The sequence below is a fragment of the Rhineura floridana genome, chromosome 3, assembly GCF_030035675.1.
Source record: "Rhineura floridana isolate rRhiFlo1 chromosome 3, rRhiFlo1.hap2, whole genome shotgun sequence".
In the NCBI taxonomy this organism is placed as follows: Eukaryota; Metazoa; Chordata; class Lepidosauria; order Squamata; family Rhineuridae; genus Rhineura; species Rhineura floridana.
The window spans coordinates 205,740,513-205,758,666 of record NC_084482.1 but is presented as its reverse complement, the minus strand read 5'-3'; the positions used below and the strand labels follow the sequence as shown (position 1 = coordinate 205,758,666).

At 48.2% G+C, this 18,154-nt stretch overlaps 1 protein-coding gene across 3 annotated transcripts; it reads left to right on the top strand.

Annotated features, from left to right (window-relative positions):
* Nucleotides 1–3,084: 3,084 nt before the first annotated feature.
* LOC133382424 (zinc finger and SCAN domain-containing protein 21-like) lies at nucleotides 3,085–17,596 on the top strand. Of its 3 annotated transcripts, none has more exons than XM_061622135.1 (5): nucleotides 3,085–3,236; nucleotides 5,428–6,419; nucleotides 7,833–7,959; nucleotides 9,007–9,261; nucleotides 15,951–17,596. In XM_061622135.1, exons 2-5 carry the CDS (start codon nucleotides 5,601–5,603, stop codon nucleotides 16,685–16,687), a joined length of 1,938 nt encoding a protein of 645 aa, XP_061478119.1. In that variant the 5' UTR covers nucleotides 3,085–3,236; nucleotides 5,428–5,600; the 3' UTR covers nucleotides 16,688–17,596. The 3 variants fall into 3 exon arrangements, with proteins under 3 accessions (XP_061478119.1, XP_061478118.1, XP_061478117.1); XM_061622134.1 differs by having other exon boundaries at nucleotides 15,948–17,596; XM_061622133.1 differs by having other exon boundaries at nucleotides 3,086–3,236; nucleotides 9,007–9,429; nucleotides 15,948–17,595.
* The last annotated feature ends 558 nt before the right edge of the window (nucleotides 17,597–18,154 follow it).

Genomic DNA, 18,154 nt, shown 5'->3' with positions numbered 1-18,154 from the left:
GGTCAAAAAAGTAACCCATTAACTTTTTTACTGCTAGTGTATATAAAGCTACCTTATAAGTAACACATCTGCTTGCATCAGCTAGCAGTAATCTAATTTTGAAATCATCCTATGGCCTTCTTTAAAAAATCCTCGAATGAACAAAGATGTTCCTAGGTGAATTGTATAAAGGCCCTCTAAGCCTTTCTGTCGGGCTCTCAGGTCTCTTCCCCAGGCCACACCCCCTCCCCAGCCACACCCTCTCCCTGGCCACTCCCCTCACCAGCCTTCCTTCACACCCTCCTTGAGTGTTTTTGCATGTGAACTCTGATCAAAAGCCTTTTGCTTGCCGGGATAGAGAAATGGGGATGGGTGGGTGAATGTATGTAGAAACTAGCCTACTGTACAAAGGTAAAATTTACACTCATTCCTCCATCTGCTTTTGCCTACGGCCCTCCTCACCACTGGCATGTGGCCCCCTGGAAGGGAACGTGGCCCTCTGGTTGAAAAAGATTCCCCGCCATTGCAATAAAGGGCAATGCAGCATATGGTGCACAATGTCTTCGATCGGGCCTGATCTGCTTACACAAAGATAGTGGTTTGTTGGCTTAATAACAGAATTTACCAACCAGATATTCCAGGCGTGGGGGGCTTTTGGCCTTCTAGATGTTGCTAGTCTCCTATTGGGAAGAAGGGCAGAATATAACTTTAATAAATAATAATAATAGCCCCAGCACCCAGGGATGATGGGAGTTACAGTTCAGCAGCATCTGGAGGGCCAAATGTTCTCTACACCTAAGATATTCTGTGGCATAGGTTGAAATCTGAGCTGAGTAAATGCATGTCTAGGGGGAGATTAATTCCCACCAATAAACAACCCTTTTATAGTTGGATTTAATCTTAATATAGCAAACTAAGGATTTGAAATGCTTTTATATTCCAAGGCTATTTGGGCATCTTCAGCAATAACCAAGGTTCTCCGCAAGGCTTACAACTGTAAAAATAAATCAAAATAAAACCAGAAAGTATGAAAATAACAGCAGCCCTGCTGGATCAGGCTAAGACCCATCGCATCCAGCATTCTGTTCTCACAGTGGCCAGCTCACAAGGAGCCTCTTTGGAAACCCTCAAGCAGGACAAAAACATGAAATCTAACGCACAATAAAAGCAGCAACAGAATAAAATCGGAGCCAGCAACAAACAATGGTGTAATCAATACAACAAATCTAAAAAGGAATTAAAATATTTTAAAACTGGAGAGCCTGGGGAAATTAAAAAAAAAAAAAGCCCTCACTTGGTGCTGAAAACATTGTAGCATGGTCACCAGGCAAGCATCAATGGGAAGGTGGTGCCACCACCAATAAGGCCCTCTTTCTGTTAGAAGCCTCCTACATCTCATTTTCTAAGTATTTTCTCTGGGTCGTGTTCATCATAAGAAGAGCCTTCCTGCTGGATCAGACCAGAGGCCCATCTAGTCCAGCATCCTGTTCTCACTGTGGCCAATGGGAAGCCCAAAAGCTGGACTGAGCATGCCAGCCCTCTCCCCTCCTGTGGTTTCAAGCAACTGGTATTCAAAAGCATATTGCCTCCAACCATGGAGACACAGCATAGCCATCATGGCTAGTAGCCACTGATAGCCTTATCCTCCATGTATTCCTCTAACCATCTTTTAAAGCCAGTCAAGTTGGTGGCCATCATTGTCTCCTGGGGGAGTGAATTCCACAGTTTAACTATGTGTCGTGTGAAGATGTCCTGAATCTTTCAAATCATCTTCATTGGATGTCCCTGAGTTCTAGTGCTATGAGAGAGGGATAAAAAAATAAAAATCTTTTATCCACTTTCTTCACGTCTTGCATAATTTTATAGACTGCTGTTATTTTTATTATTTAATTTGTATCCCGCCTTTTCTCCCAGCAGGCAACTTGAAGATCTCTGATTGCAAGAATGTTTTTAAGCTGTGTTTCAGAATGTTTTTAACTGTGTTTTTATATATTTTAATGTGCTTTATATATATATATATAATATGTGTTTTGTAATGTTTTTAACAGTTTTTAGTATGTTTTTGTTGTTGTTAAATTGTTTTTTTGGTGGCCCTTCTATGAACCCATTCCAACTCTACAATATACTTGAGGTGACCAGAACTATACACAGTACTCCAAGTGTGGCCGCACCATAGATTTGTATAATGGCATTATGATATCAACAGTTCTATTTTCAGTTCCTTTCCCAATGATCCCTAGCATGGAATTTGCCTTTCTCACAGCTCCATACACTGGGTCAACATCGTCATCAAGCAATCCACTATGACCCCAAGGTCTTGTTCCTGGTCAGTCAGCACCTGTTTAGACCCCATGTGAAATAATTTTTTTTGCTGCGATATGCATCACTTGACACTCGTTTGCATTGAACTGCATTTGCCATTTTACTGTCCATTCACTCGTGGCGCTCTACGCGATTCCTTTATGTTTTAGCTTCCCTGAACAATTTAGTATCATCAGCAAACTTGGCCACCTGGCTGCTCACCCCTAACTCTAGACTTCTCTCATGCCCTCTCTTACTTGCATTGTCTCTGAATGAAAAGCCCCCAAATGTTGTAATGCCGCCTGATAGGGGAGTTATCCCAACCCCTTGATCATTTTGGTTGCCCTTTTCTGAAACCTTTCCGACTCTACAATACACTTTATGAGGCAGGGCGATCAGACCTATACACAGCATTCCAAAAGGCTTAACAGAATAAATCAAGCTAGTCCCCTGGAACCAATGTTTCTCCGATTGTAAAGATCTGAAGGCAAAGCAGACCCCAACTGCGTACGTTTCTCAACGTTTTTTTTTTCTTGGCAGAGGACTCCATTTCCCAGGAGCTCTTGTGCGCGTCTATAAGACGTCACCGACTCTTGACGCACCCCTATTTTGCGTGTGTGAATTGGGTGCCGAAGGAAACACTTTTTAAAAAAACAGAGTAAATCTTTAAAAAAGGGATGGGGGCTGGGCAAAGAAAAATAAACACCGTTTTGCACAGTTGAGTCAGGACTTCCCCAAAAAGCTCTGAAGATAGAACTGACTAGATCCCCCGATTCCAAGAAAAGAGGAAAAGCAATCATGGGGGGGTTTAAAATGTGCATGCAAATAATTTGGGCAAACCCCTTCCTGCTCTGATCCCTCCCACGGAAACAGCATTAAAAATATTAATGTATCATTTCTAGTGGAATAAAGTGGTTGTTTTGCAGCGGAAGAATCTTCCTTCTTGGGGAATCTGGGTGAGTGTCAGGTTTTTTGGGGGGGGGGGCGGTATTGTAGTTTAGAAAACGAAAAGGTCCCCAAAGTTTGCAATTCCCTGTACGCTTGCATGGGAGGAAGCCCCCTTAGCTGCCTTCAGGGGCTCTTACTTCCGAGTAAACCTGCTTAGGATCATGCTGTATGAACAGGGAAAAGGAAATCATTAGAGGTTTTTTTAAATGATAAAATGGTTTGGAGAAGGCAGAGAGAGAAATGTTCGCCAGGTGTCGTAGGCTCTCCAGGGGAAAGATTTAAATCTCAGGGCAGGATGGTCTAGTGGTCTAAAGCTTCTGCTTTCGCTGCTCTGGCCGTTCAGGGTTCTGGTGGAGACATGACTTCAAATCCCAAATCAATGGTAGTATGATTATTGAAGATCCATATGACAACAGGAAGGAAGGGCCATAGCTCAGGAATGTTTGCTCCAAAAGCGTGCATGTTGGATTTTTAAAAATGCAGCAGTCTGTTCTCTCCCCTCACCTCTTTTCTGGACAAATTTTTCCCTTTTAATGATTCAATATTAAATATTTATCCTGTTCTCCCTCGCTCCGCCCCCCGGGCTTGGAGTGCAGGTTTCCATCCTATGATTTTTATCTTTGCAACAACCCTGTGATGCAGGTTAGGTTAAGACAGTGGCTGGCCTGTAGTCCCCTAGTGGGCTTTATGGCTGAGTGGAGATTTGAACCAGACAACATGGCCCCCCATCTGTTTTCTGGCCAATAAAAATATGCAGATAGAAAGTGGGAACTGCATCAAAATGTTGCAGTGCACAGTGCTTGCCATCTCCTGAATCTTGAAGACACAACTGTGTAGCCAGGTGTTCTCCTGAGCTTGAGCTTCCTGATCAAATTGTTTTAACTGCTCTTCTAGTTGTTATGAGAGCCAGTGTGGCGTAGTGGTTAGAGTGTTGGACTATGACCAGGGTTCGAATCCCCACACAGCCATGGAGCTCACTGGGTGACCTTGTTCCAGTCACAGCCTCTCGGTCTCAGAGGAAGGCAATGGTAAACCCCTCTGAATACAGCTTACCATGAAAACCCTATTTGTAGGGTCGGGATCGACTTGAAGGCAGTCCATTTCCATTTTCCAGTTGTTATGCTTTTTTAACAGGCATGTGGTGGTGTGTATTTTAATGAAGGGTGTTTTTAATGTTTTGGTGGAATCGTTTTAGTGTGCATTTGAATTACGTATGGATTGTAGAGTTGATTTTATACTTAGAAGCCATTTTGGCATGTAAGCGGTATGCAGATAGATAAATAAATAAATTCACATGGGAAAGAAATGTTGGCTTTAGGTTTTGTGATGGCCCTTTCAGGGCTGGCTAACCAAGACTTTTTGCTGCCTCAGCCAGAGCAGGAAACAGCCTCCTCCCAAAATGTTGGCACCTGAGACAGAATATCCCCCAAGCAACCCTCTTTCTCCATCTACCCCTCCCCCCTAGCAGTAAAAATACAATATTAATACATTAAATAACTACCAATTTGCTTCCCTTTCAAGATACCCCAGATCAGCTACCTGATCGCTCTCCCTGAGGCAGCTGCCTCAACTCCCGGTGGTGTTGGAACTCCAACTCCTATCAGCCTCAGCCAGCATGCCCAGTGGTCAAAGATGATAGGAACTGTAGTCCAACAACATCTAGAAAGGCACAGGTTCCCCAACCCTCATAGTTTTTTAAAATTTTATTTATTTATTTAATATTTTTATGCCCTTCCTCCCAAAAGGAGCCCAGAGGGGCAAACAAATGATAAAACATTTTAAAGAATCCTAAAAAACAAAACATCTTAAACACAATTCCAATACAGATGCAGACTGAGATTTATTTATCTCTCTGCTTAAAATGCTTGTTGGAAGAGGAAAGGTCTTTAGTAGGCGCCGAAAAGATAGCAGAGATGGCGCCTGCCTAATATTCAAAGGGAGGGAATTCCACAGGGTAGGTGCCGCCACACTAAAGGTCCGCTTCCTGTGTTGTGCAGAACAGACCTTCTGATAAGATGGTATCTGCAGGAGGCCCTCACCTGCAGAGCGCAGTGGCCTAGGGGACGAGGCAATCTTTCAGGTATCTTGGCTGTATAGAACTTTATGCATCAAACCACCACCTTGAACTTAGCCCAGTAGCTAATTGGCAGCTAATTTTCTCTCGGTTCCTGAAATCTTTTTCTCTTTTCTCTCCATAAGGAGGGTCCCGTTGATGCCAATCTCAAACACCATCACTTGTTGCATCAGCCCCTTCTAGAGACCCACAAGAGACGAGAAAGCCGCTTCACAATCCAGGAACCATCACTTGCTGCGTACATTTGGGGGGGTCCCATCTGCACTCTGGGATACAAGGACCCTTTGCCAGAAACAAAATGGCTGCCGAACAGATGCCTATGGTGGGATTCAGCCTCCAGTTGCAGGCAGCCCTGGAGAAGTGGATGCAGCCGGGGTTCAAAATTCAGGAGCAAGGCACATTGATTGCCAAAGCAGGGGAGGACGTGGGGGGAACAGGAACCCCCTCAAGGGTAAGCTGTGCTGGGAGAATTAGGGGATTGACTCAAAGGGCACCGGTGCAGCAGGTGAAACAGGAACCCGGTGATGTGCTGCATCAGCAATGGGAAGCTCAGTGGCAGGACTTCTTGAAGATGGTGGAGTCTCAACAGTCTCGATGGGGCATCGCACAGTTACTACAGGAGCCATCGCTGTGGGACGATGCAAATGCCTTCCTGGCCTCCTTCGAGCAAGTGGCTGAAGCCTGCCGGTGGCCCCAGGAAGAGTGGGCGACCCGACTCCTGCCGGCCCTCAGTGGAGAAGCCGAGCAGGCCTATAACAGTCTGGAGGCTGGAGACAGAGAAGATTATGGGAAAGTGAAAGCAGCCATCTTGAAAGGGGATGCCCTGAGGAGGGAGAAGCTGCGTCAGCACTTCAGGGGCTTCTGCTACCAGGAGGCCGAGGGGCCCAGAGGGGCCTACAGCCGGCTCCAGGAACTTTGCTCACGGTGGCTGAAAGTCGAGAGGCACTCCAAGGAGCAAATCCTAGAGCTGCTCATTCTTGAACAGCTCTTGACTGTCCTGCCAGCAGAGGTCCAGAACTGGGTGAGGGAGTGTGGCCCTGAGACCTGCTCCCAAGCGGTGGCCCTGGCTGAGGATTTCCTGCAGGTGCGACAGGAGGCTCCGAAGCAGGAAAAGGAGGTGAGGCGATTTTTATCCTGAGGGTGATTCACGTGTCATGGAAGTGGCCGGTATGTAATACAAGAGTGTCCCTGCTGGATCAAGCCAGTGCAGTGAGATGCCTCCAGAAAGGCCACTGAAAGGGCTCTCCAGAGGTACCCTGCCTCTGAAGGTGGAGGCCCCATTAATTCAGGGGTCACCGCCCTTCTTAGGCCAGTGGGCACATTCTGAATTTTAAGAAAGGGTCGTGGGCACCAGTCACAAAATGGCTGCCATGAGGGTTGTGGCATAACACGAAATTGGAGAGAGTACAATCATTGCTATTCTCCCCTTGCCCATCCCCCCCACCTTATGCTGGCCATGGGAAGTCAGGTATGTCCTGCTGGTTCTAACTGGAGATCACATAATACTGATTTCTCCTACACATACACAGGGCCGGCACCAGGTTGGGGTGGGCCCTCAGGCACCAATCCCCTCCCCCATGTCTGCCCCACTTCCTACATTATGACACCAGTGCTTGCACACACACTAATATGACAGTACGGAAGGCCCCACTGGCCGTGCAGGGGTTGTTGTCTGGGAGGGTGGTGGAGCACCGTTGTGCATCGAGGAGCTTCATCCTCCCAGCCCCAGCCTGTAGATTTAGGCAAGAGCCCCTTAGGAGCAAACTGCAATCAGCATCAGGTTGCGGGGGGTGATTTGTAGCTGCAAATCATGCTTCGCGATCCAGTGCCGTCACGAATTGCAGAGCTCTACCCTCCCAGCCCCAGCCTGTAGATCTAGGCAGGGGCCCCACATGTCTGCCTGTCGGCACCGGGCCTGCGCATGTGCGCACACACTCACGCACACTGATGCTGTTGCTGGCTAATAACAAGGAACATTCCCTTGTACCAGGAAAAATATATGCCATACCTCTCTCTCTCTCTCACACACACACACACACACACCCCTCACATACTTCTGCCCCCCCTCGCTGAAGCTCATCTCTGCTTCTCTCACACAGGCCACCTCTCCCCCCTCTCACACACATTACACATACATCTTGCTCTCTCTCTCTGCCCCAGTGTCTCTCTCTCCATCTCACGCACACACAGAGCCTCTTCACGGAGTACAGCAAGTGCCCACCGCCAGCTCCCAATGGTAGCGGGCAACAAACAAGGAAACAGGATGGGCCAACACTGTTATCTTTTCGGCGCCAGGTCAAGACTTTCCTCTTCTCCCAGGCATTTTAGCATGTGTTTTAAATCGTTTTAATTTTTAAATAGTGTTTTAAATTGCTTTTAAAATATGTGTTTTAAATTGTATATTTGTTTTGATGTTTTTAGTTGCTGTAAACGGCGGTATACAAGTGCAATAAATAAATAAATAAATGAGAGGGGAAGTCATCCCTGCCACTTCTCCATGCTGAAAGGGATATTCTCTGCTCTTTCCCAGGTACCATTTGCCAAGGTGGTGGACACCCCCCTCTCCCTGGCACAGCAGACTCCATCTGGCAGCGGGAAGAAGTGGCTGGACAGGGAGGCCAAGGTGGAGGGGGATGGAGGAGATGTCGACTCACCGGGTGAGCTGAGATACCGTGTGGGATGGGCACGGGATTCCTGGTGCCTGGGCGTTTTGGATGCTCTCAAATTCCCATAGGCGGCTTTCACTGTGTCCCTTTCTATCCTTATATGCCTCACCGTGCACTCTGTTCGACAGCTGAGGCCCTTGCTGACCGAAGCTGGCAGAGGTCGACCAGGAGAATGGCCTTTTCTGTGGCGACACCAGCTCTGTGGAATGACCCACCTGGAGAGGCCCACCTAGGGCCGACACGATATACTTTCAGGTGCCAGAAGAAAGCTGGCAGTTTGCGACTGGCTGAGGTTGTTTTTAGGAGTGTTGTTTTGTTTTTCTGCTCTGGGTATTCTTCCCCCTGCCCCAATTTATTTGAAGATATGTAAATGAAGATAAAGATCCACTGTGGTGTAGTGGTTAGAGTGCTGGACTAAGACCTAGGAGACCGGGGTTTAAATCCCCACTCAGCCACGAAGCTCACCAGTTGTCTTTGGGCCAGTCGCTGTCTCTCTCAGCCTACCTCATAGGGTTGTTGTTGGGATTAAACAAGGAGGGGAAGAGAAAGGTGGGATATAAATGCAACAAATAAAATAAATAAGGACAAAGATATATGAATATATATATAAATACAGCATTCAAAATGAATCATAACACTGATGAAAACACCTGAATATCAATAACAAAAACAAAAGGTAAACAATTAATATTAATACTACCACACGCTTAAAGAAACTTTGAAATTAAATATGATGTTGATGATGGTTTATTACCTGCTTTTCACAGCAGATGATGGGAAAGATCTTTCTGTGCCCGAGACCTGCTGCCAGTCAGAGTAGGTAATACTGGGCTAATTGGATAGAAGGGTGTAAGGTGGCTTCCTATGGTTTTTCTGAAACTGCTGTAACTGTCCAAGAAAGAGATCTTAGGGCCACAGTGGAAAACTTGCTGGGGAAAACATCAACTCAGTGTGCTCAGGAATTGAAGAAGACATGGGCGTGTGCCTGTGCATGCCCAGCGAATGACTTTCTGTTTGCATTTTCTCATTTCTCCCCAGATGAAAGAGGAATGCGCATCAGCAATGCAGAGAAACATGCAGTGGAAGAGTCCACTGAGATGAGACCGCGCAGAGCGTTCATTGGGAGAGGAGAAGAGAACAATTCTCAGTTTTGCAAGAATGCCTCGGGGAGTCGCTATAGACTGGAGTGGCAGCAGGAACCCCCCCCAGGAGCAAGAACAGATGAATCCATTCCGTGCATGGGGGTTTACAATGAGCTCAGCCAAGCCCCAGGTCACCAAACGATGCACACTGGTAAGACACGAAAAACCTGCAATGTTTGTGGGAGAAGCTTCCGTCACGGGTCAAACCTCATTAAACATAAGAGAATTCACACAGGAGAAAAACTGTACAGCTGTTTGCATTGTGGGCAGAGATTCAGCCGCAGTTCAAATCTTAACCGTCATCAGAGAATCCACACAGGTGAGAAACCCCATGAGTGCTTGGTCTGTGGGAAAAAGTTCACTCGGAAATCTCATCTTGTTAAACATTGTATTGTCCATATAAGTGGAACATCTATATAAAAAATCTCTCTTCGGAGGCAGTGTACCTCTGAATGCAAGATGCTAGGGGGGAGAACAAGCTACACTATGGATCCATTGTAGTGTGCCTTGCAACTTAGCCACTAACTTTGGAGTGTGTACGGTGTCCCCCCTATGCGGTAGGGCCCCACTCATACGGTGGGTTACGTTCCAGATCCCCACCTAAAAGCGAAACCCACCGAAAAGTGGGACTCATTCAATAGAATGGCGCCCAATGCCCGAAAAACGCCGTAAAAGTGAAACAAGCGTCGTATGAGTGGAGCCTTACTCTAATTGAAAGCTGCCGTATTAGCAGAACGCCACAAAGCGGGGCCCTACTATACTGCAATATTCTTGATGAAAAGTTGACCATAACTGTATCTAGTAAATGTACAAAGGCTTCGATTCTCTTTACTGATCTTAAAAAAAACTTTACTTTTATTTTTCTGGACTTTTTAAAAAAAAAATAGTGGTATTTTGTTACGCTGATACTTTAACAGGACTCTTAATAAAGTCTCCAAGATCTATTTTGTGTCTTGCCCTCCTGAGCAGCAGCTTTGCATTTAATTCTTGCAATACTTCCTTGGGACAAGCAAAAAATGTCTTTATGAAAATTGTTATTTATTCTACCATCAATAAAACAATTGACAAATAATTGCATTCTCAAAATATGTGAGAAATCTAATAAAAATAAGGCAAGTATTTCCAGATTTGCGTATGATCACGTTGTCTCAGGATTCAACTCGCCTTAACTCTGGGAGATGAACCTTGCTGCTGCATTCTGAGTCCTCGGTTTGAGCCCAGCGTGGAGCCCCAGTGTTCCCCATGTGCTTTGTCCATCTTAAGATGTGCCTTAGAGCAGGAGTGGGGAACCTCAGCCCCTGGTTCCCGATGGGGCCTTCCAGGCCTCTTCATCAGGCCCTTGAAAATCTTCCCTGGTCACAACCCTCACTGGCCCTGCTGTTCACCCCAAGTGTTTTTAACTCGCTGGAACAGAATGTGCCCTTGAACTCGGCTAATGCCTCTTGGTTGTCTGAACAGAGGGTGCAGAAGGGTGTCTGCATGCCTGTAGAAGCTAGCCCACTCTACAAAGGTAAAATGTTTACATTCGTCGCTCTGCCTGCTTTTGCCTCTAGCCCAGCCTACCACTGGCATGGGACCCTTGGAAGGTTGCACAGACGGGAATGCAGCCTTTGGGCTGCCCTGCCTTAGAGAGGAATATGTACCTTCTAGGCCTAAAGGAGAAGCATGAGCACCGAACCTGAAGTCCATCCACTTCCTGCTCCCTTACTTCTGCCATCCCTGACCTTATGTCAGGCATGGGGAACCTGTAGCCCTGTAGATGGGGCTCGACTACAACTCCCCTCTTTCCTGGCCATTGGCTGTGCTGGCTGCAGAGGCTGATGGGAGTTGTCCCAACAACAGCTGGAGGACTACAGCATGTTTCCCATCCTAAGCTTCCCAGGTGACAGGAAAAAGAGCAGTGTGGGTAATCATAGAATTCTTTAGCTCAGAGAGACCTCAAAGGCCATCTCGTCCAATGTTCTTCAGCCTTGGGTCCCTAGAAGGTGCTGTTGAACTACAACTCCCAGCATTTATTTATTTATTTATATTTATTATTTCAATTTATATACCGCCCTTAGCAGAATAGCTCTCAGGGCGGTGAACAAACAAGATAAAATACAATATATCATAGTAAAAAATCACAAAAACATGTACAAACAAACAACAGAAAGCACAACAAAAACGAAATACAACACAAATTAAGAAGGATACATGTTAAAAGTAGAAAGATTAAGAAAATTAAAAGATTAAAATGCCTGGGAGCATAAAAAGGTCTTTACCTGGCGCCGGAAAGATAGAAGTGTAGGCGCCAGGCGTACCTCTTCGGGGAGGCTGTTCCACAACTCGGGCCACCACAGAAAAGGCCCTAGATCTAGTAACCACCCTCCGGGCTTCCCGATGAGCTGGTACCCGGAGGAGGGCCTTAGATTCTGAACGAAGTGAACGGGTAGGTTCATAGCGAGAGAGGCGTTCCACAAGGTATTGAGGTCCCACACCGTGTAAGGCTTTATAGGTCAAAACCAGCACCTTGAATCTCACCCGGAAGCAAATAGGGAGCCAGTGCAGACGCGCCAGAATAGGTGTTATATGCGAAGACCGACTGGTCCTCGTCAATGGTCTGGCAGCCGCGTTCTGCACCAGCTGAAGCTTCCGAACTGTCTTCAAGGGCAGCCCTACGTAGAGCGCATTACAGTAATCCAATCTTGAAGTTACCAGAGCATGAACAACGGAGGCGAGGTCGTCCCTGTCCAGATAGGGGCGTAGTTGGGCTACCAGACGAAGATGGTAAAATGCATTCCGTGCCACCGAGGCCACTTGGGCCTCGAGAGACAAGGAAGAATCGAAAAGAACCCCCAAACTACGTACCTGTTCTTTCAGGGGGAGTGTAACCCCATCCAGAACAGGGTGAACATCCACCATCTGAGCAGGGAAGGCGTTCACCAGCAGTGTCTCGGTCTTGTCTGGATTGAGTCTCAGTTTATTAGCTCTCATCCAGTCCATTATCGCGGTCAGGCAACGGTTCAGCACATCAACAGACTCACCTGAAGAAGATGAAAAGGAGAAATAGAGCTGCGTGTCATCAGCATATTGATGGCAACGCACTCCAAAACTCCTGATGACCGCACCCAGCGGCTGCATGTAGATGTTGAAAAGCATGGGGGACAAGACCGACCCCTGAGGGACTCCACAATGGAGAGTCCATGGTGTCGAGTGATGTTCCCCAAGCACTACCTTCTGGTGACGGTCCGCAAAGTAGGAGCGGAACCACTGCCAAGCAGTGCCCCCGACACCCAACTCCGCGAGTCTCCCCAGAAGGATACCATGGTTGATGGTATCAAACGCTGCTGAGAGATCAAGGAGAATCAACAGAGTCACACTCCCCCCATCCCTCTCCCGACAAAGGTCATCATACAGGGCGACCAAGGCTGTTTCGGTGCCAAAACCGGGCCTAAAACCAGATTGAAACGGATCTAGATAATCGGTTTCATCCAAGAGTGCCTGGAGCTGGCCGGCAACCACCCGTTCCAAGACCTTGCCCAAAAATGGAACATTCGCCATTCCGAGCCAGTACAGCCAATGGTCTGGGATGATGGGAGTTGTAGTCCAATAGCACCTGGGGATCCAAGGTTGAAGAGTGCCGATCTAATCCAAGCCCCTGTCCCATGCAGGAAATCTACTGGTAGAGCATCCCTGATAGTTGTCCGTTTAACCTCTGCTTAAAAAATCTCCTCCAGCTTCCCAGGCAGTCAGTTCTACTGGCAAGCAGCTGAAACTGTCATTAGTCGAAATCTTTCCTGTCATTTGATTAGGGGTTAAGGCCGGGGATGTTGCTGGACCACAACTCCCATCAGCTCCCGCAGCTGGCATTGCCAGTTGTCAGGGAAGATGGGAGCTGTAGTCTAAGAACACCTGGAAGGCCTGAGGTTAAGCCCTGCAAACATCCCTGGGCATCAGAGACAGCTGCCCAGCATCGGTGGATTTATTACGTTTACATTTATTACATTCCTAAAAGGAGCTCAAAGTGGCAAGCGTGCCTCTCCCTTGAGTAGGAGAGAGCCAGTATTCATCTGAGACTATAAATGCCAACGCTGCACATCCTTAGGGGGATGCTGTGCTGGCACCATCTATGAGCTGCCTTCCATCCATCAACTCTTCAGGGATGGGATCATCTTTCCCATTTTGTCCCACAAGGGAGACTGCATTCCTTCAATGATGCCATTATTATTATTGTTGTTGTTGTTGTTATTTCCACCCTCTGAGGTAGGTTAGGCTGAGAGACAGTGACTGGGCCAAAATCACCTAATGAGCTTCTTGGCTTAGCAGGGATTTCAACCCTGGTCTTCAAGGTCTCAATCTGACACTCTAACCACTACACCACACTGGCTCTTGCACATGCAAGGGCCATAGCTCGGGGCTCGAGCCCATGTTCTGCACATGCGAGGCCCCCAGCTTCAACTCCCCCCCCCCCCATGTCTCCAGGCTGGGTTGGGAAAGACTCCTCTCTGAAACCCTAGAGCAGGAATGGGGACTCTCAAATCCAGGGTCTGAATGCAGCCTTCCAGGCTTTTCTGTCTGGCCCTCGGAACTCTCCCCAGGACACATGCCCTCTTTCAAGGCTGCGACCGTCACTGGTCCCGTTTCATACCCTTAGTATTATTGCCCAGCTGGAATGTGTCTTTGAATGCTGATAATGCCTCTTTTTTCCCTCGCTGGAGGATCCATAGGGTTATGTGAGTGTCTCTAGGACAGGGAGGGGGAACATTTTCTGGCGGGCGGACCAGATTGTTATCTCTCCACATCTTGGCACATCAGGTGATGTGATGTCAGGTGATGCTGCGCTTTGAAGCCCTCTTCTGTCGGGACTTCAAAGCACAGTGCTGGGCTGTTTGAAAGCCCTTTGGAAACAGCTTCACACCTTGCTCAAGGAGGGGGAAATGGTTTCAGTTTTGGAGATTTAAGGAGCAGGGCAGGGAGGGCGCAGCAGTTTCCACTGAATGGAAACTGCTTCCACCTTCTACTGCCCATCAGCTGATGGGGGTGGGTGGGACCGCACCTGCATGGGAACAAACAGGAGTCCACTCTTGATTGATCCTTTGAAGCTCCACCCTTATCCGCTCCACATCTAATGTTATGTATGGTGTCAGATGGTCAGGTGTAGGGCGGGTGGGCGTGGCTTCCTCAAAATGGCCTGATGGGCCAAATTTGGCCCATGGGCTGGAGGCTCCCCACCCCTGGTATAGAAACTAATCTAATGTACAAAGGTAAAATGTACATTCCTTCCTCTGCCCACTTTTGTCTTTGGCCTCACCTAGCATGGTTCCTTGGGAAGATTGCTCTAAAGGGGATGCAGTCTTGGACTGAAAAAGGTTCCCCACTCCGGCCTTAGGGAGCAGCTGCCAGTGAACATGCAGACAATATGCAGTTAAATGGACCGATGGCCTGACTTGGGATGAGGCAACTTCCTTTGTACGTAATCCTGCCTCTAGAACAGAGAACCAGTTAATATGAGCTCCCACTAGATGTGGTCTCTCCAGTACAAGCAAAACAGAGTGGAATGCAGATAGAGGATCGTACAGTCTGGATCTCGGACAGCCATGGGCCCCAGAACAGCTGGCCAATATTGTCGGGGGGCTGGTGTCAGCCGATGGTTTCAGGGATGCAGTAGTGGAGAATTTCCTGGGTCAGCAGGGAGGCTGGACTAGGTGATCTTTGAGGTCCCGTCATATTCCTATGATCCTAACAGACAGCAGTTTGTGAAGGCTGCTGGGATTAAAATGGCGGCAGACTTCATTGTGTTCAGCAGGTCCCAGGTTCAATCCCTGGCATCTCCTGGCAGGGTTGGGAAAAGACTCCTGCCTGGAACTCTGGACAGCTGCTGCCAGTCAGGGTAGATAAGACCAAGCTAGATGGACCAAGGGTCTGACTCTGTATAAGGCAGCTTCCTAGGTTCTCATCTTCCTAATTCTAGAGGTGGGCCAAGTGCAGCCCTCCAGGCCTCTCTGTCTGGCCGTTGGGACCTCCTGCAGGCCACACCCCTCCCTGGCCTTTCTTTCTTCACACGCTCCTTGAGTGTTTTTGCCTGTCTGGAATGTGCCTCTTCCTTGCCTGGATGTATAGCAATGGCCACCAGCTTGGATGGCTTTAAAAGAAGATTAGACGAATTCATGGAGAGGGCTATCAATGGCTACTAGCCATGATGGCTGTGCTCTGCCACCCTAGTCAGAGGCAGCATGCTTCTGAAAACCAGTTGCCGGAAGGCTCAGGAGGGGAGAGTGTTCTTGCACTCGGGTCCTGCTTGCGGGCTTCCCCCAGGCACCTGGTTGGCCACTGTGAGAACAGGATGCTGGACGAGATGGGCCACTGGCCTGATCCAGCAGGCTCTTCTTATGTTCTTATGGGTGTGTGAGAGTTGGGTAGGAACTAGCCTACTGTACACAGATCATTTTTACATTCATTGCTCTGTCTACTTATGCATCTGGCCCTGCCCATCAGTTGAATGTGGCCTCAGAAAGTTGTCCAGAACGGAATGCAGCCCTTCAGCTGGAAAAGGTTCTCCACCCCCTGGTATAGAGGGCTAGATAAAGTCTTGGGTGAAAAGTGCATCAGTGTCTATTATCCATGATAGTGCAACAGAACCTCCAGTCTCAGAGGCAATATACCTGTGAGGGGACAAAAGGCTATTGCCTTTATGGCCTCCTGGTGGGCTTCCACTGGGGCATCTGACTGGCCACTGTGGAAAACGCAGTGCTGGAACAGATGGGCCTCTGGCCTGATCCTTGCAGGGCTCTTCACGTGTTTTTGCTTCCATTTGTATAGCGGCACAATCTTGACCGTGCTCCTTTCTTTTGACCTTAGCAGGTCACTGGCGTGAGAGTGAGAATGAAGAGAGAGAGAATTGCGGGGACATTTTGGAGCAATCGGAACCGATCGCAGTCCTTTCGAGATCGGCAATGGAGAACACAACTCGGGCTCAGAGAAGAGGGGAAGCCTCCGAGAGTCAGTCCAGGAAGCGGCAGGAAAGAGACACCCCAAGGAAAAGAGCGGCTCAGTCAGTTTCCTGTGGGGCACAGGAGAAGGCTCCCAGTGAAGAGGTGCCGTGGCCAAAACGAAAGGCGTACGCCGTGCCTCCTGAGAGACCCTTCAAGCTTGGCTCATCGGCCCGCCGTAAATGTGAGCGGCTGCATGTGGCAGAGACGCCCTACAGCTGTGCCGAGTGTGGGAAGAGCTTCATTCACCAGAGGAGCCTTCACACGCATCAGAGGCTTCACACTGGCGAAAAGCTCTACGAGTGTCCCGACTGCGCAAAGAAATTCCTCAGCAAGTCAAAACTCGCCAGGCACCAGAGACTCCATACTGGGGAGAGACCATACAAGTGTTCACAGTGCTGGCGGAGCTTCAGCCAGAGCTACAACCGAACGGAACATGAGCGAACCCACACAGGGGAGAAGCTCAGTAATAACTGGCCTGCTGCCCGTGTGAGGAATTTTGGTGGCAGTTCCTGTATGGCTGCGCACGAAGGAACCCGTAAAAGCGAGAAACCATATAAGTGTTCCTATTGGGGGAATAGTCTCCCTTCAAGCTCTGCAGAAACCTAAAAGGATCCCACCTGAAAGGAAAAAGACTTTCAGTGTTGACCAAAGCATGGGAAAGCCTCCGTTCTGAAGCTGTTGCTAATTAGACTGCACATATGTTTGATTGGCTGAGAGGCATGAGTGTCATACGTGGGCGGGGTGAGCAGGAGGAGGTTCTGGTTGCCTATTGGCTGAGCTGCTGAGAACCTAGTGAAGGAGCCAGGAAGAAAGAAGGGTCTAGCAAAAGAGGAGTCAAAGACCCAGGGGCCTGGGAAAACGAGAAGGCAGCAGGCAGAGGGAAACATGGAGACCTAGGACAGAAGGGTTGTGTGAATGGTTGAGAGCAGAGATGGGAAGCCATTGGCCCTCTTGTTGTCACTGGACTTCCATCCCCCATCAGCCCAGCCAGTATGGCCAATGGGTCAGGAATGGTGGGAGGCTGCAGTCCAACAACGTCTGGAGGACCACAGGTTCCCCATTCCTGGTGTAGAGATCTTTTCCTCTCCCCCTAATTCAGGTATGGGGAACCTGTATCACCAACATGTCACCCCGCTGCTGAAAGAATTGCACAGGCTACTCATTAGCTACCAGGCCAAGGTCAAGGTTCTGGTTTTGGTGTACAAAGCCCTATACAGCTTGGGACCAGGATACCTGAGAGACCGTCTGACAGAGTGAGGTGAGGGCTGTGATGTTCCTATATTAATGTATATATGGTAAGTGTTGTTGTTTTAGAAGATACATGGTAAGTGGAGTGAAAGAGGAGGGGATTGAATGGGCAGTAGAATGCTGGATGATTGGCTGAGTGTTTAAAATGGCTGAATGTATAAAAGGAAGAGTGAGAGTGGAATCTGGGGGGGAGAAGAGAACTGAGTGGGTTGGTTGGTGGGGTTTAGAGAGTTGTTTGCCAGGAGGGAGGTGGAGTTCGGATTAGTATTGAGTAAAACCATATGCTTATGTGCCTTAAGAAGAAATCTTGTTAATCTTGTTAGCTTTGTTATCTGTAATAAATACTTAATTTGGTTTACCAAAGGCCTGATCCTTGGCTGGGGTTTCACAGACCAGAAGGGAGGGTAAGGTAATGACCAAGGCTGAAGGGGAACTGTAACAAATGGTGGCAGCGGTGAAGAGAATAACAATACCAGTATTCAGAGTCTCTGGGAATACTAGTATTGGGACGTTACTGGTGGTTGCCTAGCAGGGGGATCTGTTGAGATCTGTGCTAGAGCGGGGAGAGAAACCATAAGAGAGAGCGGTCCGGACTGGTGGAGTCCCTGGTGGTGCCTAGAGACAGGCAGTAACCACGAGCAGGTAGGAACCTGACAGGGAGAGCCAGGGAAGGATGCATCACATGTGGTGTCAGTAGCGGTGGGATACGAACAACAGAGAATCCAGATACAGTGGTGTGGCAAACAGAAATAACAAAACAAGATTTCTTGTGAGAGTGACTGGCAAAGAGTGTGTGGCAAAGAGTGAGTGAACTCAAACACCATG